A 27332-nucleotide genomic window follows, 5' to 3' on the forward strand; every position below is an offset into this window, starting at 1 on the left:
GTTGTAGGTTTTTTTTTCAAAGGTAATACGATTACCTCCTTCTAAAATACCATACACTGAACTTTTTTAGTTAGTATATTCCTCCAAAAAAAAATAGAAGAATAGTTGCAATGGAACATGAACATAATAAAAAAATTTCTACAAAATATTTTCCAAAATATAACCTATTCTCAAATTCGGCGTTTACGTTTTTGGAAAATTCAACTTGGATTTCTCAACATGCTGTGGGTGTTCTTACTTTCAATTCTTCTATATCTCGAAGCTGGATTTTATATACAATCGACTTTGAATGTCTCCCGATTACTAAATGCCTATCAGAGGCAATTTCTAAAATAGAAAAATTGAAATGTCAAACCATTTCTAGAATATACCTATACAATAGGAATGATAAAGTTGGCAACATTATTTCGGTTGCTAGCAGGAGACAGATGGCCTTACATTTTCAAAATACGACGTGATTGGACAGGAATACTATACCATATTATTATCCTGATTATACTATATTATCTTGATTCTCCGTAGGTAGCGAAGTACCCCTCAGAAGCTCCGTGAGTTTGTGTGAGCTCGGAGAACCAGTTGTGTTCTGTGTAGGCTTTGTTACTGTGTCCTGTTAATTTTAACCCAACAGTGAATGGTGGCCCATACCCGTATCGACTAGAAAATTTCTTACCTAGCCCGGAATCGAACTCAGTACCTTGCGGTTGCAATTTACTGAGCCGAAGCTCTAACCACCAAGCTAGCGACGAAATAAATTATCGCAAAAGTGTCAAGAAAATTATTAGGTATCTATACAAAAGGTGAGTTAAATGAATGTTTATTCATGAGAAGAAAGTTCAACCCACGAGCCTGTAGGGCGAGTGGGTTGATTTCTTCGAGTGATATATACATTTTTAACTCACGTGTCGTATACAAAATTTTATCCCATTTTGATTAAAATTCAAATAATGAATACTTTTTGGAGATAATATATAATAATTCAAATTCATATCAGGATATCCCTTCGATCGATGGTTGCTATGGCACTATGAAATTAATTGTTTGCAAGTGTCAATGAAAATTATAAAACCGTCAAAAATTCTTGATACGCACATTCTTCACATTGATTTTTCCAAATTTTGTTTGGTTGATGATTCAATTCTATTCTAAGCTTACTCAACATTAACAGCGAGATCTATTCGGGCAATACTTCAACCTTTTTTCCAACAAGTTCATTTCAGAGATCTCAAAATGAACATTTCTAAAATTCTTCACCTTTTCATGAAAGTTTATGTCATTTTCACTCACATATGATGACGAACTATTCTCACTCATTTTAACATTACTCAAAAGATTTTGTAGTTTTTTAAATTGACTCTAATATTGTTTCTTCTTCTTCCTCTTTAAGGAGGTACTTTGCCTGTTCAATTCCGGTTTCTCTATGTTGTTGTTTCTTAGGATGTAGATTGCCAACTGTCTCGCCATGGTGGGCGCCCCAGGGGTCTTCTTCGGTGTGGTATGTTGTCTCTTGCAATCTTGGCCATCCTATCTGGACTCATTCCATCTACGTGTTGGTTCCATTCCTTCTTCCACCCTTATCCATCGATAGCGTCTGTTTGACACTTTTCCCTTATTGCTTCGTTTCTCTGCCTATCGTTCAGTGTATACTCTATTGTCCTCAGGGTCTTCATCTCGGTTGTTCTTCTTTTTGTCAAGGATGTTTCGGCCCTGATATTGTTTGTGTCCTAAAAACCGCACTTCATCTCTGATGCCAAAATCCAAATAATCGAACTCCACAGGGCTAATCCGGTAGGTTAGTTCACTATATATTACTTTCAGGTGAAGTTTGCTATTGTCCCTTATCTTGTACCATTTCTTTATCTCCAACGTGATCCAGGTTTTGATAGAAATGTTTACCGCAGATTTTGCTTGGGGTGAGCTATATTTGTAATTGATTTTCATGTACTTTGGTTTTATACCATTCAATAAACTCTGTTTAATGAACCATAAGTGGTTGTTGCATCTCGTAATCTTCATGAGTACTTTTCTAAAAAATATTGGGAGTCGTGAAATGCTTGCATTCATTATAATCGAAATTGATCATGTATGTTTAACAGTCGCTATGGTGACGCTTACCTGCTTATTATGTCTAATTATTCAATAGTGAAACTGAAAGCAGAAAAAAGTTCATAGTTTTTTCAAATGAAATATTCAGGTGAATAATTACATGTGATACATTTTTGAAATCAGTAAACAATTTGCAGCAAGATGAAGGAATATATCTGGAAGTTGGCTGGATCAAAAAATTCAATGAAATCAAATTTAAATTACTCCTCCGAAAGTGCCTGTAGTATGTCATAATTAATTTCGAAAACGAGTTGAAACAAGCTAGCATTATTGAAAATTCCAATTTCTGAATTGTTGTTCAACTCAAAATCTAGAAATAATTGGCCGATTCTTTTCTCAGATTTGTATTTGACATCCGTTTTCTTTTCTATAGCTGCTATAGTTCTCGATATCCCCTCAGTAGACAACGAATTTTGTCCACCCTGTACATTTCGAATTTTCATGTTTCTGTTGTTTACTCTAACCCATTATTTGGAATCAATTTTTGGACAAGATGGTAACTAATTTTCTGTCGACGAAAATTCTTCACAAACAAAACTCCTAATAAAAGTTTTGAAGTAAGTGAGTAAGGAGGGATATTATGATATTTGTAGAATTAACAACAAAACAAAGAAATTCATGGTAAATACGCTATGCACAAATAAGTCTTAAGTCACTTAGGTGCATGTTTGTGGATTTCAGTGTTCTGAAGGAAAAAAAAATAATGCGTCCATAGGTATTTCAAGACCCATCAGTATTTTGAAGATTTGCATTATTTATGATGATGATGATAATGATGATGTATATTTTATATTATGATTGCTTGAAACTAAAGTTAATATTATATGCAGGACGATCATACACAGGAGTGTTTCAAATATATCAGTAATTATATTTATCTACAAAATTTCCTTCGTGTGGAAGTAATTCGAAATATTTTTTCAACCTTTTTATTTAGAGAAAAAAGGAGCCCCTTGAAAATTATTAGAAGGTCTATGCTTTTATCGGAATAAATCGAATTACGAAGTAGTGTTGATCTGTATTACACCATGAACCTAAACTAAAAAAAAATGAACCGCCAACTCGTTGATAGCTTCTAGTGATTGCATCTTTAAAGGGTGAATAATACCAAAAAAATCTTGTATGAAGTAGCCCTTCTGATATGCATCGAGTAATAAAATCACAAAGTTCAAATCATTTATTATTTAGAAACATTCTCTTTGATTGTCAGATTAATATAATAAATTTTCTCCGACTTCAGTTTTTATATTTCGGTTACATTATTAATCGATGCAACAATTTTGTTCAATTCTGTCTATTCAGACAGATGATGGCCAGTAAAAACTTCAAATATTTACATTGAAAGTACATAAAGTTTAGTGATGCCCACGAGACCAACGAGACAAGACTTCACTGTAGTCTCGTCTCGTCTCGCCGATAAGACACGAAGTCTTGTCTCGATTCTTGATTTTATTCGAAGAGTCTTGTGTTACATGATGAGATTTGTTAATCACACCAAAGGAAAATTTTAGGTTGGCAATTCATTTAATTAATCTAACATGCACACCGCTACATTAATTTTGGTTAAGCGAACACAAACATTAAATATTCAAGAAATATTCCAAAATATTTCAAAAAATTAAATGCCGTCATCGATTCTGAAGGCTTTATAAGGGTAGGGGGCAGACTTTCAAATGCACATATTATATCGTACGATAAAAAACATCCCTTTCTGCTTCCCTCACGATCTAGACTTGTGGAGCTGCTTATTGATTTTTTCCATAAGAAATATTTTTATGCAGGTATCACTACTATGCATTACGTGTTATCGCAACAGTTTTGGATTCTTTCTGCGCGAAAGGTTATTTGTTCCAGGATTTCAAAGTGCGTCAAGTGTTGGAAAACTAATCCTGCTTTATCCCAGCCAGTTATGGGAGATCTGCCGAATTTTCGAGTTTCTCCGTCCAAAGTATTTTCGCATGCGGGTATAGATTTTTGCGGTCCTTTCTTCCTTACCATGAGTCGACACCGGGGTGTTAAAACTTTAAAAGCCTATGCAGTAATTTTATCGGTGCGAGTAGAGAATTACATGCGTTGGTTCAAAAATGCGCTGAATCTGAGACTATTAGTCATTATTATTTACCCGGTCATGCCCCACACATGGGAGGTTTGTGGAAGGCTGGGGTCCGGTCCGTGAAAGCTCACCTCAAAAGGGTAATCGGTGATCAGATTCTAAATTATGAAGAATTTTATACACTTCTTGTTCAAATAGAGGTGGTACTCAACTCTCGACCTCTCACACCAATCAGTTCCGATCCTAATGATCTGTCAGTGTTAACTCCCAGGCACTTCTTAACATTAGAACCCCTGAGTGCCGTTCCCGATCACGATTACAAGAAAGTCAAAACACATCGTTTGAAAAGATGACATCTAATTCAACAAATGATTCAACATTTTTGGCATCGATGGAAGAGTGAATACTTAAATACGCTGCAACAAAGAAATAAATGATTGAAATCTTCTGATATGCTCACAGAGGGTTCGCTTGTACTTATCAAAAATGACATTTTACCTCCCTTGAAATGGGATAGATGGACTATGCAGTGTGGCGGATGTTAAAACCAAATCCGGTATAATACAACGACCTCTGAACGAATTGAGTCCCTTACCGATCGAATCATGTTCTACTGCTGATGATGTCCGCTGAACAATTACTTTAATTGTAATTTTCTTTTCTCCTAGTATTATTTCTCAAATCGAAACTACTCATAGTCATTAAGTATGTAATGATTTTTTTTCATTTTTTTTTTTTGGGTTAAGGTTTATTATATTTACCTTGGGGGTGGCGTATGTTCCGTAACCACGGAATTATTAATTTTGAAACATGGCATTATAGAGACTTTTCACAGTTGTTTTGTTTTTCCGGTTTTATTTTTTTTTATTTTTATTATTTTAGCTGGCCAACGTTTTGCGCCGTAAGGTCAGCCTTACGGCGACTTCAAAAATAAACTCATAAAATCCCATAATGAAGCACTAGGTATGAAGCAAAAGGGAAAGTCTTTTAAGCACTTCTGTTTGTGGAACCATTTATTTAATCATCCGGTGACATGTTTCGGCTAATCGCCATTATCAAACCAAGGGACTCTGAAATACCGATTGAGGTTTTAGTTGGAAAATTGCTAACAAAGTTTGCTAACAAGAAATAAACAAAATAAATAACCTACAATGCAAAACTTACGATTTTAGGTTCCAAAGTCATACGGTAAAAAACATATCAGTCAAAAGGTAAAAGCCAAAAAGTACACATAAAATCGGATCTAGATCAAGTGAGCATATAAAATGAAAGATATGACAGATAAACAAAACACAAACGGAAGACGAAAAACTACATTCGCGCAGACAGGTTCCTGCTCTTCTTCTCTTAAGCGAGAACAGTGGCGTCGGCAGAGAGAATCAATATAAGAGTTTATAAGTGTCCTTTATGTTGTTCGTCAACATCGAATTTAACGCTTTGTATTCTGTACTCTTGAGGTGTTTGTAAATTTCCACTTCTTCTAGAATTTCTTGTCTGTGGTTGAATTCGCAGTGATGAATTAGATGGGTGTTCTCCTCTAAATCAAACTTGTGTTTTTCTTCTCTTAAATGACAACCAAAAATTGATTTGTCATTATTTGGGTTATTTGCACTAGCCAGATGTTCTTTGGTCCTTGTTCTAATGGATCTGCCGCTTCTCCCCACATAAACGACATTACAACCTGGTTCACCACATTCCAATTTATAAACGCCCGGCTTGTCCAACATGTCGATTGGGCTCTTGTTCCTGATGAGGGATTGGTGTAGGGTATTCTGGGATTTGAAAGCCACTCTAGTGTCCTCTACCTGCTTTACTACGTTGGCAATTTTATATGAGATACCACCGTAGAACGGAATGCAACAGAACTTCTGATTTGAATTATCATCAGTTCCCGGAGTTCTTGAGTTCGGTTCTTCTGTGGTCCGTCTTCCCCTTGCCTTATCAATAAGTCGATCAATGATATCCGGGGAATATCCGTTCTCTACCGCCAGATATTTTAAAGTGTTCACCTCCTCAATATAAGCTTCCTGGCTTAGAGGAATATTAAGTAGCCTATTGATATTAGAGTTAAAGACTGCCATCTTATGACCCATATAATGACATGATGTTTTACTAATTTTGGTGGAAGTTTGCGTGGGTTTTCTATATATACTGAACGTCAACTTGTTTTGTTGTCTCCTGATTGTGAGGTCCAGGAAGTTTATTTCACGATCCGATTCCAGCTCCAGCGTGAAGTTTATGTTCAAATGGAATCCGTTCAACCAATTGTGGAACTCTCTCAGTTCCTCTTCGCTACCAATCCATGCTATAAGGATGTCACAAGGACGGCATTCCCATTAGACCAGTGGTATCGTTCTGTGGCAGCTTAGCCTATAGATTATCTAAATACCTCAACAAACTTTTAGTGTCCACAATTAACTTCAAATCAGAGTTCAGTGTTGATAATTCCTTGGATCTGATAAGAAGAATAAAATACTTACAAATCCCAGAAAACACCATGCTTGCTTCTTTTGATGTGAGCAATCTGTTCACCTCTGTACCAGTCCCGCAAACCTTAAAAATTTTCAAGAACAGACTGATAGATTCTCCACTTTCTGATGACTTGACTGAGTGTGCGTACCAGCTCACAGAATTATGCCTTCAACAAAACTTCTCCAATTTTGAGGGTGAAATCTTTTCTCAACAGAAAGGACTTAGTATGGGAAACTGCCTTTCCCCTCTTTTCGCCGAACTTTTCATGTCCTACTTCGAGAAAATGCTAATTTTTATAGTGAACAATCCTTTCAAAGATAAAATCCTTTTTTGGTTTAGATATGTGGATGACATCCTTATAGCATGGATTGGTAGCGAAGAGGAACTGAGAGAGTTCCACAATTGGTTGAACGGACTCCATTTGAACATAAACTTCACGCTGGAGCTGGAATCGGATCGTGAAATAAACTTCCTGGACCTCACAATCAGGAGACAACAAAACAAGTTGACGTTCAGTATATATAGAAAACCCACGCAAACTTCCACCAAAATTAGTAAAACATCATGTCATTATATGGGTCATAAGATGGCAGTCTTTAACTCTAATATCAATAGGCTACTTAATATTCCTCTAAGCCAGGAAGCTTATATTGAGGAGGTGAACACTTTAAAATATCTGGCGGTAGAGAACGGATATTCCTCGGATATCATTGATCGACTTATTGATAAGGCAAGGAGAAGACGGACCACAGAAGAACCGAACTCAAGAACTCCGGGAACTGATGATAATTCAAATCAGAAGTTCTGTTGCATTCCGTTCTACGGTGGTATCTCATATAAAATTGCCAACGTAGTAAAGCAGGTAGAGGACACTAGAGTGGCTTTCAAATCCCAGAATACCCTACACCAATCCCTCATCAGGAACAAGAGCCCAATCGACATGTTGGACAAGCCGGGCGTTTATAGATTGGAATGTGGTGAACCAGGTTGTAATGTCGTTTATGTGGGGAGAAGCGGCAGATCCATTAGAACAAGGACCAAAGAACATCTGGCTAGTGCAAATAACCCAAATAATGACAAATCAATTTTTGGTTGTCATTTAAGAGAAGAAAAACACAAGTTTGATTTAGAGGAGAACACCCATCTAATTCATCACTGCGAATTCAACCACAGACAAGAAATTCTAGAAGAAGTGGAAATTTACAAACACCTCAAGAGTACAGAATACAAAGCGTTAAATTCGATGTTGACGAACAACATAAAGGACACTTATAAACTCTTATATTGATTCTCTCTGCCGACGCCACTGTTCTCGCTTAAGAGAAGAAGAGCAGGAACCTGTCTGCGCGAATGTAGTTTTTCGTCTTCCGTTTGTGTTTTGTTTATCTGTCATATCTTTCATTTTATATGCTCACTTGATCTAGATCCGATTTTATGTGTACTTTTTGGCTTTTACCTTTTGACTGATATGTTTTTTACCGTATGACTTTGGAACCTAAAATCGTAAGTTTTGCATTGTAGGTTATTTATTTTGTTTATTTCTTGTTAGCAAACTTTGTTAGCAATTTTCCAACTAAAACCTCAATCGGTATTTCAGAGTCCCTTGGTTTGATAATGGCGATTAGCCGAAACATGTCACCGGATGATTAAATAAATGGTTCCACAAACAGAAGTGCTTAAAAGACTTTCCCTTTTGACTTCAAAAAAGTCACATGCGAGCAACGCGCATACACATGCACGCTTCCTTAGGGTGACCGGCCACCGAATGCGAAGTTGAGCGAAGCTAAGCGTTTTCAATGCTAAATGACAAGCTACATCACTCGATTCGTAGCTTGTCAATTCCATTAGCGTTGAAAACGCTCAGCTTTGCTCAACTTCGCATTCGGTGGCCGGTCACCCCAAGGAAGCGTGCATGTGTATGCGCGTTGCTCGCATGTGACTTTTTTGAAGATGAAATTGAACGGTAGAACAGATGTACTGAGAGTAAATCGCCGATAGTGGATGAAATCCGAGATAATATCATAATTTTCTCCGTTATGAACGCAAAAGAACTGAAGTTTTTTAATAGATTGTGAAACCCGCGGTGTTTGTGCGGCTTTGGTTTGTGTGCTGTTCAAGAGTAAGCTGCGGCTGCAGATAAGAAGGGCCCTTCAAGACTCCATCTCAAACCACAAGGTAAGGTGCATTTCGTTGGTGGCTTGCCTTAAAATCGGGTTATTGGCATTGTCTTCAGGTTTTAACACTGTGAAGGGTGTCGCTTATATTTCCTCGTTAGTTGAAGGACGAGTGGCCCAATTCCACTTTTTTCTCTCCGGCAAGAAGCAATAAAATCCATTTCCGTTATTGAAGAATGTAACAAATACTGCTGCAACAATCGACGAAATCTCAGCAAATAGTTATCAGCATTTTGACGAACCATCAAACGAAATGCATAATAATTCATCGAGCTAACTTTCTTGGTAGTTTCCTAGCCTAAAATCAAATAATTCAAATTTGTATTAAGTGAACATTTAAAATTTCAATATGGGTACTCACCATTCAATGGATTTATCATCTTGATATTGAAATGATATCCATCATCACCTCTCCAGAACATAAGCGGGTATTGCAGAGCATCGTATGAACGGCGTGTTTCATATACTCGTTGCAATTCTCCAGTATTGCGACGCGTAAGAACAATATCACTCGTTTCCAAGTTTCCACCTACAATCACAATTGCCACTTCGTCTAATGTAGGGGCGTTGAATTGGCGTTCATGTGCTCCAACAGGTCGTTTATCCATTGAACTCTATGGGAACTGGAATGCCTTCGTAGGTAGCAAAATTCGTCGAAAATTGTGACCGAGAGAGAGGGAAGATGTAGAGCAACCTTTCTCTCTCTAGCGTGTTTTTGTTTACACTATTATAACCTAAATTTAAATGTCATTTTCGTAGATAAATTTTAAATTACATTGTTTAATGTCTTTTTGTCAGTATTTTAGTAAAAATCATGGTGAAAAATTGTTTAGAAGCCATATACTTCCGATTTACATTCCTAAGAAACTCGAAAAATGTCTATATATCAAGTCAAGTTAGCTGTTAAACAGATTTTCTTGTGCTTTTTCAAAGCTTAAATATAGTTTTTTTGGTGAGTGTTTTTTAAGTCTATGTGTTTCCCAGAGTGACAAAAGTGGTTTTTGCAGTAACAAAAAACATTTTGAATAAGAAGAATTTCATAACAACAATGGTCCAGTATTGTGTTAGAAACGGATGCCATAATGCAGGGGACATAAATATAATATAATATAATATTTTTTCTGTGCAGTTTTACAGAAGTGAGAATCCACAAAAGGAGAGAAGCAGTAAATAATTAGGAATTATGCCTTATGTTTTTCATTTTTTTAGGTTCCCTCTACGAAAACCTTTTACTTTACAACTTTGGACCAAAGCTACAGGAAGGAAGAATTGGTATCCGTAGAAATACATTTGCAGAAAAAAATTTGCAGTCCCCCACAGGAAACATTTCTTGGCAGTTTGTCAAGGAATTAGAAAAAGTTCAAATGGAGGAAGGTCTAAGGTTGGCTAATTCCCTCTCATCTCAGCATATCAATTATAAAAATAGAATTATGAATGTCAGATTAGCTACTCAAACAATGAGTAATGGGGTAGCAGATGCTATGGAATTTCTTGGTAACAAATGTAAGAACTTACAATTCGAAGATAGTGCCGCTACCGTTGAATTCATTAGAAAAATTGATAGAGTGTTTGACATTCTTAATTCTAGAAATCTGTTCCGGAGAGGGTTTAAAGCTCCAATTAGATCTTCTTCCCTGAGGTATGTTGAGGAAATTTTCAGTGAAACTATAGAATATTTAGAATCATTGGAAATTGATGATACCAACATTCTTTTTCACTATCGAAAGACATTCGCTTTAGGATTTATTTCGACCATGAAGAGTGCACTAGGGCTAGTGTAGAATGTTCCATCAATCAAAATTAATGAATGATGAACTTCATGGGGATCCTCTACTATTTGTCGGAAAATGACTAAATTAATTTTATTTTATAATTGTTGAGCAAATGTAACATTTTTGTCCCAATTATGTTAAATAAAAATATTTCAGCAATTTTGTTCTTTACTTTTTGATATGATTCCTTTTATATATTGAACTATTTGGAATATTTAAAGTCTCTCGCACTGACACCAGAGACGACTGTCTCTGCTCCAGAGACAACTCTGTCTTTGCTGAGACTGCTTTTCATATGATTCCAAAGCTTTATCCGAGGCTTTTCAGAAGATCATTTCCTATATTCGTGCCTCAAGATTATAATTAATATTTATATTCAAATTACTCATAAGCTTCTATTTTATTAATTCATCAAGGCTGCAAGGGTGATTAAAAAATTTCGTTCCCGAAATTCAGGAAATTATGATTAACATCATAAATCACTAAAAAAGTGCAAAATTTTTAGAAATTTCGATTAGAATGACTAACTAACTAATGATTAATTATTTTTAGTACGAACCGACTCGTTGAAAGATTTGAACAATTTGGGAAATAGAGAAAGAAGTGAATTTTTCCAATCAGTATCAAACCTTCAAATATTTTCAGTTCGAATAGTTCATTCAGAGACAAACTTTGTTGTTTGTCTCTGGTTCATTCTTTCATTCCCGCACATTGAAATGTTTACGTTGCTAATAGCAACGGCGTGCGAGAGAGAAAGGTTGCTCTACATCTTCCCTTTCACTCTTCCTCATTTTGCCTGTATCGCGATGCCCATAGAGTTCAATGCGTTTATCTGCTCTAATCACAACCTTGTGATCGTTACTTGGCCTACGTTCCAAAGCAGTTTCAAACAATCGAACCAATGCATGATGAAGTAGTTGCTGCAGATCTTGAAGAATTATTCTTCTCACATCTGCATTACAACATAGATTGACGTTGATCAAGTTGATCATCCATATTGCCTATGAAGTAAATTTGGAGGAATTTATGCTGTGCATCTTCAACTGGTTGCAATGATCCAATTCGATGGTGAATCTGGCCTTGGATGTAAATAGCAGAAAGGGAAGACAAAATAATTGATTTGAAATCATTAATGTTAACATTATATTCTTACCTTGAATATTGGATTGAATCCACGTTCTTGAATTATATCTGCTCCAAATTAAGTCATTTGGAAACACCCATTGTATTTTTGTGTGTTCGATAGGAAATGTCTTGATTCGGATGTTTCTCCACGTAGGGAGAATGCTGCAATAGCAGCATACTACTTCCTACGGGCCAATTACAACGGAATCGCTGTAGTCGATTGAGCTATCATATTGAAAAGCTATTCCTTTCAAATTTATATTTGGGTTCCTTCTCGTTCGATTACGATTAGCTCGAAGCTGTCTCATATCCATCTGAGTAGTTCGACGTACTGCCTCTCTTTGCTCTGGTGTTCGTGACTCACGAAGTCGTACCATACTTACACGGAGCTGCTCCCGTGCTCTCTCTTGATCTTCTACATAGGATTGACTCGAAATCGAAATCGTATCCACAACAATACGTACTTTCTGTTTACGCTTCTTAAGATAAGTTTGAATTAATTTGAGTTGATTGTTTCGAATTCCATATGCATCGAGTTTCTTCAACAGTAAATCATGATTTCCCCAATCGAAAGCCTTAAGACAAGTCAAGAAATAATGCAGCCGGAATTTTGCCCGTTTCTAAGGCTTCTATGACCTTCTGAGTTAACTCAAAAACTGCAGTTGTTGTACTTTTTTTATTCATATATCTATGTTGGGCTGAGCAGAAAATCTTTTCAAATATTTTCGATAAGGCTGTTAGAAGATTTATCGGTCTGTAGTTGCCGAGATCATCAACAGGACCAGATTTATATAAAGGTGATACAATTGAAACTTTAAGTGCAGACGGAAATATACCTGCTATAAAGGCCTTATCCAAAGATTATAGAGTAGAAAGATGGGAAACGAGGCGACTAAAGCGATTTGAGCGCCATCTGTGTGTCACGCGTGTTTTTAAGTTGCTAGGACTGGTTTTAATATTAATTTGAGTGCCATTTGCAGAAATATATGACATTTTTTAAGATTTCAGACGTCAATTTTGATCAAAGAGGTTTTGGATGTTTTGATTGTCATTCCGATTTTTGTTTATCTGGCTCGTTCTAGTTGCTGATTTTTGAAGTTTTTTGTCTTATTTCTTGGTGAAAACATCAAAATATTGTTCGAAAATTATTGAATGGTGAAGAACGGTGGATCAAATAATAAAATGTATTTTACATGATTAAGTTTTTCACTCAACTAAGGAAAACGGAAGCGTAAGTATTAAAAGTCGTAACATGTGAATCGGTCATTCATTGATTTTAATTTTCAGTGCTCCGAAGTGGATAAAATTCTCAGGACTTGAAGACAATTACTTCAGCAAACACTACTAACTACACCATGTGCAATGAACATTTTACTGCAGGTCAATTGAGAACTGTTCATCGACGTAAATTGTTGTATGCAGAAAGCATCCCTTGCATGAACGGCCTATTAAGGGGAAATTATGATCTTTATAGGTCCATTCAATGATTCTCAATTGCTACTCTTTCAATATATTCAGAAATGCAGAGGTTTTATTGATTTCCATTTGGGAACCATGTGACTGTCAAATTGTTGTTTAGAAAGTCAAAGTTTTATGAAACCTGCAGTGAGTGTTTTGTTCATTCATTAATCAATTCGTATATTGTGTCATGAAGAGACCATATCATAAGGAAATCATAAAAAAAAGCACCAAGAAGCTATACTGACATACAGGTCTTGCATATGTCTGTAAGGTTTTTTTTAGTGTGGTTCTGAAAATTCTTTAAATGATACCTACATATATTTGGCTATTTCAAAATTTGAAAATGGTGAACGGTCCTGTCATATTTGTCTATGGCCCTGATCGCGCATATTTATGTGTTCTCTACATCTTGCGATCGCGATCGTGATCACGACAGTGATTGTGATCGTGGCCGCGGCCGCTCATATGTGTCCACCGCTTAAAACTGTCCGGAAACGGACGTTCTAAGGACATACGAATCAAGTCCATGGACGTTCCGACGTGAATTGGACATGAATTGTACGTCCCAAGGACGTTGTGTGCTATTAGGGATGTAAGTAACTGGAATATGTATGCTATGATGGTATATTGAATATTGGTTCATATTAATTTCTGATATATGTATATTCTACAAATTCAACTGAGTTCATTAATTCAGAACAACCTTTTGTACAGAAACAACTTCTTCGACGTATAGCAGATCACCATATACTTTAGTGTCCTAGTTAAAGCTTCATTTATTGCCCACTATTTCAATTTTTGTAAATTTTTTATGAATTGCAAATAAACATATAGCACATCCAACAGCGTTTTTCGTTGATATCAATTGATTCCAAACAATGTTTAGATAAAAACTAACATCCTGATCACAAAACAAAACCATACTTTTGTTTTGTCGCTCAGGATGTTTGTTTTCTGATAGAAACAAAGTCAATATTGGAATGCAATACAAGAAATAGAATTCGAATTTCGCGCCCCTCAATTAAAAAACAGAAAACTGTTATCAAAAAGTTTTTCTGTATTGACAGTGCGTTTTTAGCGCCATCTCATTGTCACGCGTGTTTTCACCGGCCAAAATGTAGTCGGTTTTTAGTACTAGCCAAAGATTATAGAGTAGAAAGATGGGAAACGAGGCGACTAAAGCGATTTGAGCGCCATCTGTGTGTCACGCGTGTTTTTAAGACGCTAGGACTGGTTAAAATATTAATTCTGCCATTTGCAGAAATATATGAAATTTTTTAAGATTTCAGACGTCAATTTTGATCAAAGAGGTTTTGAATGTTTTGATTGTCATTCCGATCATAGATAAACACTATAGATGGGAAACTCTCGAATAAAATTTTGTTACGAAGAACAGCGCCATCTCTTTAAAGTCAGCAAACTAATCTCTATTATTTTATCGAGAGCGCACTTTACGCTTTGATAAGTTAATTTTATTTTATTTGGAAACAACTATGTAACAAATAATACTCTGAGTTCATACATACAATTTATTATATGAAATGTTCACATATGATAATTGAATAACAATAGAATATATGATAAACAAACAAAAATCAATGAAATGAAACTTATCCATCTTTTATAAGATGAAATACCTCAAATTTGGCAAAGCTTTCAAGCACTTCATGACAAAATCATACCTCGTCTTTGGTAATACATCCTACGTGATCAGAAAGGATTTATTCTTCGAATTCCTAATAGTCCGGTTTCTGAAGAATTATGCCAACCATAACTCTATAAGGAACCATAAGAACAGGCAATTTTTTCTCGCTTCTTTCACTTTTTCTCGTTGCTCTTGAATTTAGGTACACAACAATATTTCCTCACAACGAAAACTTATAATAAAATGAAAAAGCAAATTTGGAATCGAATGTTGATTATTTGACATATCAATTTTACACACAAGCGCAGAATCAAAGATTAACTTAGTCTATGCTACAAAGTCACTCTAGTTTATGCGCAGAATTATTAGCGTGGGAATCTAACATTTTTTCATATTAATTCGCTGACCTTTCAAAGATGGCAGCAGTTCACTCGATTCACGTCATTACTGAGGGAGTTTCACCCCCCTGATTCCGATTTTTGTTTATCGGGCTCGTTCTAGTTGCTGATTTTTGAATTTTTTTGTCTTATCATCATACAACATCAAAATATTGTTCGAAAATTATTGAATGGTGAAGAAGGGTAGATCAAATAATATAATGTATTTTACGTGATTAAGTTTTTCACTCAACTAAGGAGAATGGAAGCGTAAGTATTAAAAGTCGTAACATGTGAATCGGTCATTCATTGATTCTAATTTTCAGTGCTCCGAAGTGGATACAATTCTCAGGACTTGAAGACAATTACTTCAGCAAACACTACTAACTACACCATGTGCAATGAACATTTTACTGCAGGTCAATTGAGAACGTACATCGACGTAAATTGTTGTATGCAGAAAACATCCCTTGCATGAACGGCCTATTAAGGGGAAATTATTATCTTTATAGGTCCATTCAATGATTCTCAATTGCTACTCTCTCAATATATACAGAAATGCAGAGGTTTTATTGATTTCCATTTGGGAACCGAGTGCTTGTCAAATTGTTGTTTGGAAAGTCAAAATTTTATGAAACCTGCTGTGAGTGTTTTGTTCATTCATTAATCAATTTGTATATTGTGTCATGAAGAGACCATATCATAAGGAAATCATAAAAAAAGCACCAAGAAACTATACTGACATACAGGTCTTGCATATGCACGTAAGGTTTTTTTTTTAAGTGTGGTTCTGAAAATTCTTTAAACAATACCTACATATGTAAGTAACTGGAATATGTATGCTATGATGGTATATTGAATATTGGTTCATATTAATTTCTGATATATGTATATTTTACATATTCAACTAAGTTCATTAATTTAGAACAACCTATTGTACAGAAACAACGCCTTCGACATATAGCAGATCACCATATACTTAAGTGTCCTAGTTAAAGCTTCATTTATTGCCCACCATTTCAATTTTTGTAAATTTTTTATGCGTTTTTCCTTGATATCAATTGATTCCAAACAATGTTTAGATGAAAACTAACATCCTGATCACAAAGCAAAACCATACTTTTGTTTTGTCGCTCAGGATGTTTGTTTTCTGATAGAAACAAAGTCAATATTGGAATGCAATACGAGAAATACAATTCGAATTTCGCGCCCCTCAATTAAAAAACAGAAAACTGTTATCAAAAAGTTTTCCTGTATTGACAGTGCTTTTTTAGCGCCATCTCATTGTCACGCGTGTTTTCACTGGCCAAAATGTAGTCGGTTTTTAGTACTAGCGATATGAGGGCGTTTCCTATCTTTCTGCTCTATAATCTTTGGTACTAGCGATATGAGGGCGTTTCCTATCTTTCTACTCTATAATCTTTGGCCTTATCTATAATATATTTCAGTGGCTCGACAAACAAGTGAATAACCTTTTTAATGATATAATTAGGTATTTGATCATATCCTGAAGATAGGGAATTCTTTAATTGCGCAGCAACTTGAATAATTTCGGTTTTTCGACCTCAAAAACAAAGAAGGATCCATTCACATACTTTAACCGCCCACAATCTTCTGTACATTATTTGATGTACAAAATAGTCATTGAAATCGTTCACGAGCAGTTGTGGGTTTACAGATGAAAGAGCTTGTTTTTTTGAATTACATTTACCAGTTAGTGGTTTAATCAAACCCCAAGTTGTTCTAGTTTTGTTGTATTCACGATAAGTAGTTCAAAAGTGACACTGTCAATGAGATAGTGACAGAAACATTTCCAGAATTGCATTATTTACGAATCTGTCAATCTGCAACTTACAGATCGATCGTGCTCTACAGATTCGTAACTTACGAATAAAAAGCAGAATACAACCGTTAGTAAGTTTGTGAGTTATAGAATAGAATAGAATAGAATACATTTATTGATCCTTCCAGACATTAATAAAAATGTATAAGACACGTCAAGAAAATTTCTGAAAAATAAATTAACATAGTAAAGAACAAAAACAAAAGAAAAAAAATTTTTTGATCTTAACATAACTTATCTTCTAAAAATTCTTCAACACTATAATAGCACTTGTTGATCAAAAGTAATTTGATCTGACTTTTAAATTGCTTGTCAGTCATACTCTTAAATTTTTTATTTAAGTGATTATAGAGCTTGGTGCCAATGAACATTGGTGATGAAGTGAACTTTGTGGTTCTGTGCATTGGGATGCATAGTACATCATCATTTCTAGTATTATATGCATGAAAATCAGTACACCTGTTCAAAAGGTGGATACTTTGTCGGATATAAATCAAAGTATTCAAAATGAAAATAGATGGCAAAGTCAAAATCTTGTACTGTTTGAAAATCGGCTTACAGGAATCTTGAGGTTTCAATTTGAAAATCATTCGTAGGATTTTTTTCTGGGAGATAAACACACGACCACTGACCGTTGACGACCCCCACAAAACCACATTATAGCAAAGATGACTATAAACCATACCATAGTAAATTCGAAGCAGGGCATCTGTCTGAAAAGTGTTCTTGAGTCGGGATATTGCATAATAGGACTTATTAAGTTTTTTACAAAGATGGTCTATGTGATGTTCCCATCTCAGATTACTATCAAGAAATAGTCCCAGAAATTTAACACAGTCTGTAGACTGTAATTCCTCTCCTTGGTAGTTTAAGGTGAGTGGTACTTCATTATGGCGAATTTGGAATCTGATAATTTCAGTGTTAGCCATGTTGGGAATGAGTGTATTTTTACGACACCAATTCGTGAATGCTTGAACAATGTACTCGCAGATTTCACGAAGCTCGTCAGCACTGCAAGCCTTAACTGCAACGGAAATATCATCCGCGAATAATATCAATATATAAGCAACAATATATTCTGGTAAATCATTTATGAATAGTAAAAGGGACGCCAAGATCAGTGACATATTCATGTGACTCGCAATCATCTATTCGTACAAAAATCCTACGTTTCGACAGGTAGGACCTTATCCAATCAAGGAACACACCCCTAAAACCCATTTGGTACATTTTATCTATTATGAATTGATGCTGGAGACAATCGAAAGCACGGGAAATATCGAAGAATATCCCAGCAACGTGGGTTCCATTGTCCAAGCACTTGTAAATAGACTCCACAAATTCGCAGCAGGCAGTCTGAGTGGACTTCCCGATTCTAAAACCATGCTGCACATTCTATTGAATATAATCTTCTCGAATATCTTGGATAACGGACTTAGAATTTAGATGGGCCAGTAGTTTGCAATATCTATAATATCATCCTTTTTATGAATGGGTGTAACCCTTGCTAATTTTAAGACAGAAGGAAAGTGTCCTAAGGAGACCGATTCGTTAATTAGATAAGCCATATGCTCGGCTATGTAAGGAGCAATGGATTTAAGTATTTTCGTTGAAATAATGTCAGAACCGGTGCCACAACTATTTTTTAAGGTGGTAATAGCTGATTTGATTTCATCCGGTAGCACGGGAAAAAGAAAAAAATTATGATGCATTAGTCGGTGTGTAGTACACTGAGTGGACAAGGAATTCCCATAGTGATCTTGCAATGTTAATTTGTTAATCTCCGCAAAATATCTACCGAAAGTCTCCGCGACCCTAAGTGGGCAAGAAATTAGAGCATCATCAATATTAAGTTGAATGTGTTTCAGGTTACAGACATTCATCCCTATTTCATTTCTAACCAATTTCCAAACTGTTAGATTGATATTGTTCGATTTTTGGAGGAGATAACTATTATAGTCTTTCTTGGACTTTCTGATTAATTGGTTGTAGGACTTTCTGGCATTTTTGTACTGATCAACCGCCTCTTGAGTTTTCAAGTTCTTTACCAGCCAGTGGAAATTTCTGAGGCGATCTCGAGCATCGACCACGGCCGAAGTAATCCACCGTGGTTGTTCAGTAGAACAAGGTTTCACAGCTCTAAGAGGACAGGTGCGGTCAACCGAGGAACTCAAAATTTCAATGAATATTTGAAACTTATCGTCTGGTATCGGTACCAGAAACATGTGAAGAAAGATTGGACAAATTATTTTGTGATAAATTTCTTTTATATCTTACGTGAGGGATATCATTCACATCAGCATCGAGAAAGTGATACTCGAGAACCACTGCCTTGTGGTCGCTAATAAAAGGTTCGAATACGGTAACTCCGAAGTCGGTCTTATTACAGTTAGCAGCAATGTAATCAACCTTGCTCATCGAGGTCCTGCCGTTTCGATTTGTAAATACTCTCGAGGGTTCACGTGAACCGACGGTCAGATTCGCACCCACTAGTAAATCGTCTTGGTATCTTTTCAGGGAGTCGTCAACAGAGAGATAGTTCACGTTCAAATCACCACACAAGAACAAGACATCAGTAATAGAGTTGCAATAGTCGAGAGCATACTGCAACATATTCAAGAAGACATTAAAATCTCCATCCGTGGACCTGTAAACGCTCACAATACAAAACGTTGACTTACCCAATCGTATTTTCAACGCACATATTTCACAGTGCAATTCCTTTGAAAATTTTTCGACGTTTATCTTTTGCGTAAATGGCGCATCCTCCATGCTGGCGGCTAGATCTACAGAAATGGGCACCTATTTGGTATCCGGGTAAAGCCATAAAAGGAATTCGGTCCGATGTACACCAATGTTCAGCAACACTTACAATGTCTGGTTTAATTGAATCAAATAATAATTCCAATGATGTATTAATCGAGAATGGAGTAACAATACCTGCCCGTTCGGAAGCGTTAGTAAGGGCTAAGTTAGTGGGAAATATTGAAGGGGCAGTTATGGTATGTGAGCCCATACCATTGGGAAACGAAAATATTCTCGTGGCAAATTGTTTGATGGAGAAGGCGCAGAAAATATGGATTCGGGTTGTCAATGTATCGCGCAGTGAAGTAAGACTGGTGAAAAGACAAAAGATCGCTAAAGCGGTCTCCGGCGAAGTCGTAGATAGGGGTCAGGAAAGTTACGAAATCGGAAGAATTGATCTGGAACGTGGAGATTGGAACGAAATTGGTTTTAGTGTAGATCATTTAGAGGGAAATATTCGGGAAAAATTGAAAAAGTTGATACAGGAATATCAGGATTTATTTTTAGAGGAAGATGAAAAAATGACTAGTACAACGAAGGTGAAACATTCCATTACATTGGAACCTGGAGCGCAACCTGTTTGTAAAGCACCATATAGAATTCCTTATCATCAGCGGGAAGTACTAAGAAAGGAAATTGATAGATTATTGGAGGCGGGGGTGATTCGGCCTTCTTTTAGTCCCTGGTCTGCACCGGTGGTACTTATTACCAAACGGCTGCCTAATGGGGAAGATAAAATACGAATGTGTATTGATTACCGGGGACTCAACAACGTGACGAAAACAGAATATTACCCCTTACCTAACATTTCGGACTTAATTCAGGGATACAGTGCAGGAAATAAGACACTGTTTTCGGTGATTGATGTGGCGGAAGCATATCACCAGATTGATATGGAGGAGAAGGATATTCCCCTGACTGGGTTCAGTACCTTTCAGGGACATTTCGAATATCTAAAGATGCCTTTCGGATTGAAGAACGCGCCCTCGACATTTCAACGTTTTATGAATTTGACATTAGCAGGATTGACCGGACAATCTTGCATGGTTTATTTGGACGACATAATTATTTTTAATTCGGATGGGGAAGAGGATCATATTGAAAAGTTAAGGGGTGTTTTATTACACTGGTGACAGCTAGGTGGGATTTAAGTTGATTTTTCTGGGGTAGAATACCAAAATTGTTTTATTTGAGAAGTTGATTTTTGAAGTTTTAGTTGGTCTGGAGTGAGTCGAGATAAAATCCAATAATTCAATCGGAGCCATTGTAGAAGTATTGAGAGAATTGTGTTTTAAGATTTTTTTTTTTGCGGTTGATTAAGGGTTGATTGATGGATTTAGTTGCGATTATATCAATGAATTTGAGGACTTTCGGATGAAGGAACTCTGAGTTATTTTTATTGCCAAGAATAGTTTCATTTTGCGTCGATTTTGTTTGTTTCAAGAGAATAATCGAGTTATTTTGTTAAAAGTGATAAGAAGAGTCGGGAACAGAAATTTTTGTTTTCGTTCAAGTCTAGCTGCCGTGATATTAGAGAAAGTTGAGTAGAGTCGGATAAAAGTTCGTTAGTTACTCTTCGTTGTAGTGGATCTGAATTTTATTTTAAAATCGGATAAGTTATCAATTCTAATCGGGAGATAGTTGGAAAAATTTTATTCGTGAAGAACGTTGGTGTTCAATAGTTTGTGGAAGATTTAATTAATCGATTGATGGAAACGTTAAGAAAATTGATAAAGTAGTTGATCAGTATTGAAGATTTGAGTTTAAGTTTTCACGACAATTTTATTGTCTTGAGGGTGCATTCTTGGCTGATGGTTAAAGATATTTTTTTTTCTTTTATTGTTTTCAGGTGAATTATTTTTTTTGAAGTGTATATTGCTGTGTGTTTTGAAATTTTCGATTTTGCAGGAATTTGATGGTTTTGAAGTGAATAATTTTTGAAATTTTTTTGTTGAGTATCAATTACGTAGGATTTTGAACGCAAAGTTGTGTGCGCGGATTTATTGAATTTAGACTTGTAGTTTATCGAAAATTTTAGAAAAAGTCGTCAATCAAGTTATAATTTTTTGGCGTGTATAATAATTCCTTTCTTGTTTATCAGTGACTAGTTGAATGATCGGTTATTTTGTTACAAAAAGTGGGTTTGAGAATCAGTCAATTTCATTCAAGTATTTTTGCGAAATTAAAATCAATTTAGGGAAAGCAGATAGGGAAAATTAAGACGTTTGTTAATGTTGTTTTATTAGAATTTGAACACGGAGTTAAGGGTGAAATAATTTGAATTACTTTGTTTTTTAATCAATTTGGAGGATAAAATAATTTTGAATTTCGGTCATTTGAATTTAATTGGTTCATTTAAGTGAAATTTGGAATTTTGGTAATTTCAAGTTAAGTGTTTTGATCAAATAAACGTCAGAATATTTCGGAATTTTAAGTCAGTTGGATGTAATTTTTGATCGGTTTGATTTACAGAATAATTCGGAAAGTTAGGACAAGATAGGGTTGCAGGTTTTTTTTTTTTTTCAGGACATTGTTTATTGAATTTTATTTTTGCTGTTGAGATATAATTTTTTTTCAGGGCGTTAATTATTATTGGGATCACAGTTGCGTTCAGGATAATATTTTTTTTTGGTGATATAATTTTTTTCAGGGCGTAATTATTTTTGGGATCACAGTTGCGTTCAAGATAATATTTTTTTTTGGTGATATCATTTTTTTTTCAGGGCGTTAATTATTTTTGGGATCACAGTTGCGTTTAAGATAATATTTTTTTTTTGGTGATATAATTTTTTTTCAGGGCGTTCATTAATTTTGGGATCACAGTTGCGTTCAGGATAATATTTTTTTTGGTGATATAACTTGTCTTTTAGGGCGTTTCCATATAAGATTGATATAATTTTTACTAGGGAGAGTATTTGGCGTTTATAGTTTGATTAATTCTATCGTGTGTGCGCAGCGTATTTTGGGAGTTTTTTTTTTTTGAATAGGAATACTTGATTCATACTTTGAAATATCGTGAATCTGATATAATTGTTTTGATTTCCTCGTTTAATTTGCGGAGTTTAAAGATAGTTTTCGGATTAAATTGTTATTGAGGTTATTCACAAGGTTTTGAAAAATGTTGCCGGCGGCTAGTGCTAGTGCTACCACCCCTGCGGTGGTTGAGAAAGATGTTATGAGATTTCCGTTTATGTATTCGTTGGGGATGATTGCGACAACCCTTGATAGTTTTTCGGGAAAAGACGCGAAGCGGTACTTCGACAAATTAGAGTTGAGATCGAAATTGGACGGATGGAGTGAGGAAGAAACCCTTACTCTATTGAAATTAAAACTGATAGGCGCGGCGTACGAATATTTTAAGTCTGATGAGGTGTATGATAAATTGAAATACTCGGAATTGAAACAGCGGCTAATTTTAAAATTTACACCATCAAAATTGCCAGGGGAGAGTCAGTGGAATTTAAGTCGTTGTTTCCAGCGACATGATGAAGATGTTTCATCATTTTGTACTAGGCTGCGGATTTTAGGCGCGGAATTACTTCGGGAAGATTTGGGCGGAGCATCGCCAGACGAAGAAGCGGGAATCAGAAAGAAAAATAAAGATCTGATACTGAACCAATTCAAAACAGGGTTGCGCAAGGATTTAATGAAGGATATGGGGATAGCGCTATTAAGGGAAGAAAATTTGGACTTAGAAAAAGCGGAAGGACTGGTCAAATTACAAGAGACCGCAACAAGGATGATACAAGAAAGGTCATCAAACATGAGAATATCAGCAGTTTACACACAAAACGTGTGTCAGTTATGCGAGCAGCAGGGTCACTCGGCGAAAGAGTGTAAAAATAGCTGGAGGAGTCAGGGGAATGCAGAGCAAAACACCAGAAAAGGGTGTTATTCATGTGGTAGATCGGGCCATTTCACTAGAGAGTGTAGGAATTATAGTAGGTCAGGGCAAATGACTCAGGGAGATTGTTATACTTGCGGTCAAAACGGTAATTGGGCTAGGGATTGCACAAGACAAAATCGTCAGGGACGAGAGAATTTTTGGGAAAATAGACTGCAGAAACCTACAAACCTAATAAGAAGAGGTGATGTAAATTTGGAAATGATTCAACGAAGGGGGGAAGAAATGACACAACATTCAACTAGAGAAGGGAATCGAAATACGGAAGCTATTTCCAACCAATTGTCTCCATTTTTGCGGGAGTTCCAACCCAGGAAGCAAGAGGATAACATACATAGGGGTATTAATACTATCAGAATAGAAAATCCGGACCTAGCAGGGGTAGGTCACAAGGGTTGTGATAGGTCGGCGAACCTAGAGTCACTGGTGGAAATCCCGATAAGGGAAGATGAGAATGTACAACGAAGCAAGAAGAATAGCGGTGAAAGAGAAGTAGCTTGGGAACTGCGAGAAGAAAGGTCTTCGATGGTTAGAGCAGAAGTTGCGGAAGGAATTCAGGAGAATTCAGGTGTTCGGAATGAAAAAATAAAGGGGAAACCGGTGGAGGCATGGCAAAAGGCAGCCTCAAATAAGAATACTAAGGATATTGAACGTGGAAACTTAGCGAGAAATACGGAAATGATAGGGAGTAATGCTGAGTACTTACGTGAAAAGGGGCCCAGGGGGTCAAGGATTAGCGAACGCGTGCCAAGGACGGTCGCGACGGAGGAATGCCAGTTGGCAGAATCGAATATGGGAATAATCGATAACGTAGAGCAGATGATCGACGTAGATCAGGGGCGTAACTGGGAAACTGATGTTTGCCATGAACAAAGGAGTTGCATGGAAGGAACTGGGAAGGAAATTCGGAAGAATTTAAAAATTAGTACCGGTTATACTAGGAAGAAACAGAGAGATGAGGATGATAACAGGGAACAAGGAAAAAGGTGCAAAGAGAAGTTTACTGAAATAGTAGTGGATACGAACGAAGTGGAGTATCAAGAGGAAAATAGACCCAGGGCGTCGAAATCAAGTAAACGAGTATCATGGGACGTCAATACAGAGGAAGATCAGATGATGGAATTTAGGGTAGGAGACTTGGTATATTTCAAGGAGGTATCTGAAAAATTGGGAAAGAAATGGTTAGGGCCATACAGGATCAAGGAAGTGTTTGATTCGGTAACCTGTAGGATACGAAAATGTGGGGGATGGGAGAGCAGAATTGTTCGAGTAAACAGGCTGAAGCCTTATGTCGCAAAGGTTCGGAAAAAGCGCCCTGACAAACATTTGTCAGGAAGAGAGGAAAGATTTGAGGATTTTAGTGAGACAGATTCGGAAATAGGGAAACCTCGGAGGTTTCATCCGATAATGGTTCCACAGGGGTATGGGAGACATACACGGAATTCAGACACGGGATTAGAGAGCAATGATGAGGAGGAGGTAATGGAGAACGATCAAGAGGAAGCAGAAAGGGTGGTAAGGAGGTCTACCAGGATTAGGCGTCCCCCAGATAGATGGAGCCCAACCTAATCAGATAGGAGATCAGGGTAGCGGCAGGAAAATCTGTGGGATTGACCTGTCAGGAGAAGTGAATCGACTCCTGCCCTTTCGCAGATTCCAGGGGCTCTCACTGACCCGGAGAGTCACAACCTGAAAAGGGTCTTCTTCTTCTTTTTTTTTTCTGGGTAGTGGCAGGACATTTTGGCTGATAGTCCTGAAAAAGGAATAATCGACCTTTTCCATTCCACAGATTATAAGTAGAATAACAAGGAGGTCCGGTAATATTGACTTATAGTAAGGGAAATGAACGGTATAAAGAGGGGTTTCTTTATTTTTTTTGGGTCAGATGGGCGCCACGAATTAATCTCTCGAGAAACCCTTGATCATTATATAGCAATTGTTTCATTTTCGTTTAGATTGAAATCGTTGAAGTTAAAGATTGTTTGATGTATTAAATATGAGAGGTTTCGGGAGAGACACCGTCGAGTTGACGTATTTTTAGTTAAGTTTCAGCTAGAGTCATTATTGAGTGATAGATTTTCATAGGAGCAGTGTCATTTTCGGTTGTGTTAGGAGTTTCATGTTGGAAGTTAGATTAACGATATAGGGGTTAATTGTGATTTGCTGATGGATGATTTCAAATATCATCAATAAAGAATATCGGAAGTAGATGAAATGAGAAAGAAATAATCCTTGACGGAAAAGGATTATGAAGAAGCGTTGTGGTCGCCCTTTAACGTGAGCACAACATTCTGCATGCTTTTACGATAAGGTCGAGTTTCGTTGATATGGTTATGATAGGTATTTTTATGGTTATTGTTTTCTCCATGATTAAATTGCATGCTCATGGGAGATGAATTGTTTTGTATGATTTTTGCATGTGTTTTTTCGTTTTTCTTGTATTTAGTCGATAAGTTGGTTTTGGCCAATCAATATCCAACAGAAGGTATCTTTGAAAGACAATCCATGGCAGATTTTCAACCAGAAGGAAGGTATAATCATCAGGTCATCATCAGTGGGATAACCTCTGAATGGTGATTAACCTTAGTTACCAGGTGGCGACGGCGATAGTATACCATAGTGCGGAAAACCGAATATTGCGGCTATTTCATTAGAAATGTTAAGTTGTGCGTCAAAGAATTAGAAATAAGAAATGAGAGACATTCAACTCAAATGTGAACGTGTGCGTACGAGGGTATGCTGAACTGATCAAGTGAAGTTTATGGAACAATGTTGGTCCGTATTTAAGGCTCGAAATTCATCATCCAGAGGTAGACGTAATGGTCATCAGTAGAACGACGATGGTTCAGCTTGAAAAGGTTCTTCGAGAGATGCGAGTGGAAGGAAACCAGAAGAGAATTAGATTAGAGACGGCGGGACATAGACTGTTCACTACATATTTTGACGATGAAGAAGGTATGGAATAAGCTCACCAAACTGCGATTAATCAAATGCATCACTCAGTGAAGAATGTTTTCAACTTATGGGAGACGAATAACGGCGAGAAGGTGCGAGCAAAATCCGACGTCGAAAGTACGCTACCAAAAACAAATCGAGCAATATCCAGGGTTACACCCAATTTTACCAATAGTGATACCACACTGGACTGGAGACATAGCCGGTAAACGATGCGCCGAATAATGTGCCGCGTCAACAAGGTCGAACTGAGTTTGTGTTTTCGTAACCCAGATGATCATACGATATGGACATTAGCACGGGTTGAACAGTGGCGTTCCGTGTAAAGAAGCTTTTCCACCTGAGGTAACTTTTGGTTTTTCACCTGAAGAGTTATTCCACATGATTCCGAGGATGTCTATGGTTGTGTGAGAACGACACGAGAGGATGGCAGGAAGCGTAGCAACCAGGGGACTAAGCGAAAAGTGTGCGCGAAAGTGAAATAGCAATTCCGTAAAGTGAAAAGACTCCATGCTGGAGATTGTGGGGTGTTTTGGGAAAATACTAGAAGGGATGAAAGGACTGCTTGATTAAATAATTGTAGCGCAGTGTTTTATGTTTTGTTTATTTTATTTGTTTTGGGGGGTACCTCGGCTCTTTTAAT

General features: G+C 36.6%; 2 protein-coding genes across 2 annotated transcripts in view; one reads left to right on the forward strand and one right to left on the reverse strand.

The window, feature by feature from the left end:
• The window catches only part of LOC123314419 (rho-related BTB domain-containing protein 2), a 226144-nt gene that overhangs the window by 2816 nt on the left and 195996 nt on the right, over positions 1 to 27332 (reverse strand). The window lies entirely within an intron of this gene.
• LOC123314420 lies at positions 6893 to 8316 on the forward strand. The gene is made up of 2 exons (XM_044899708.1): positions 6893 to 8131; positions 8226 to 8316. The coding sequence occupies exon 1, from the start codon at positions 6894 to 6896 to the stop codon at positions 7914 to 7916; it is 1023 nt and encodes a 340-aa protein (XP_044755643.1). The 5' UTR covers position 6893; the 3' UTR covers positions 7917 to 8131; positions 8226 to 8316.

The sequence above is a fragment of the Coccinella septempunctata genome, chromosome 5 (genome assembly GCF_907165205.1).
Source record: "Coccinella septempunctata chromosome 5, icCocSept1.1, whole genome shotgun sequence".
Lineage (NCBI taxonomy): Eukaryota > Metazoa > Arthropoda > Insecta > Coleoptera > Coccinellidae > Coccinella > Coccinella septempunctata.

Coding starts and splice junctions, on each gene's coding strand:
- LOC123314420 (XM_044899708.1), top strand. CDS start 6,894: ATGTCCTACTTCGAGAAAATGCTAATTTTTATAGTGAACAATCCTTTC.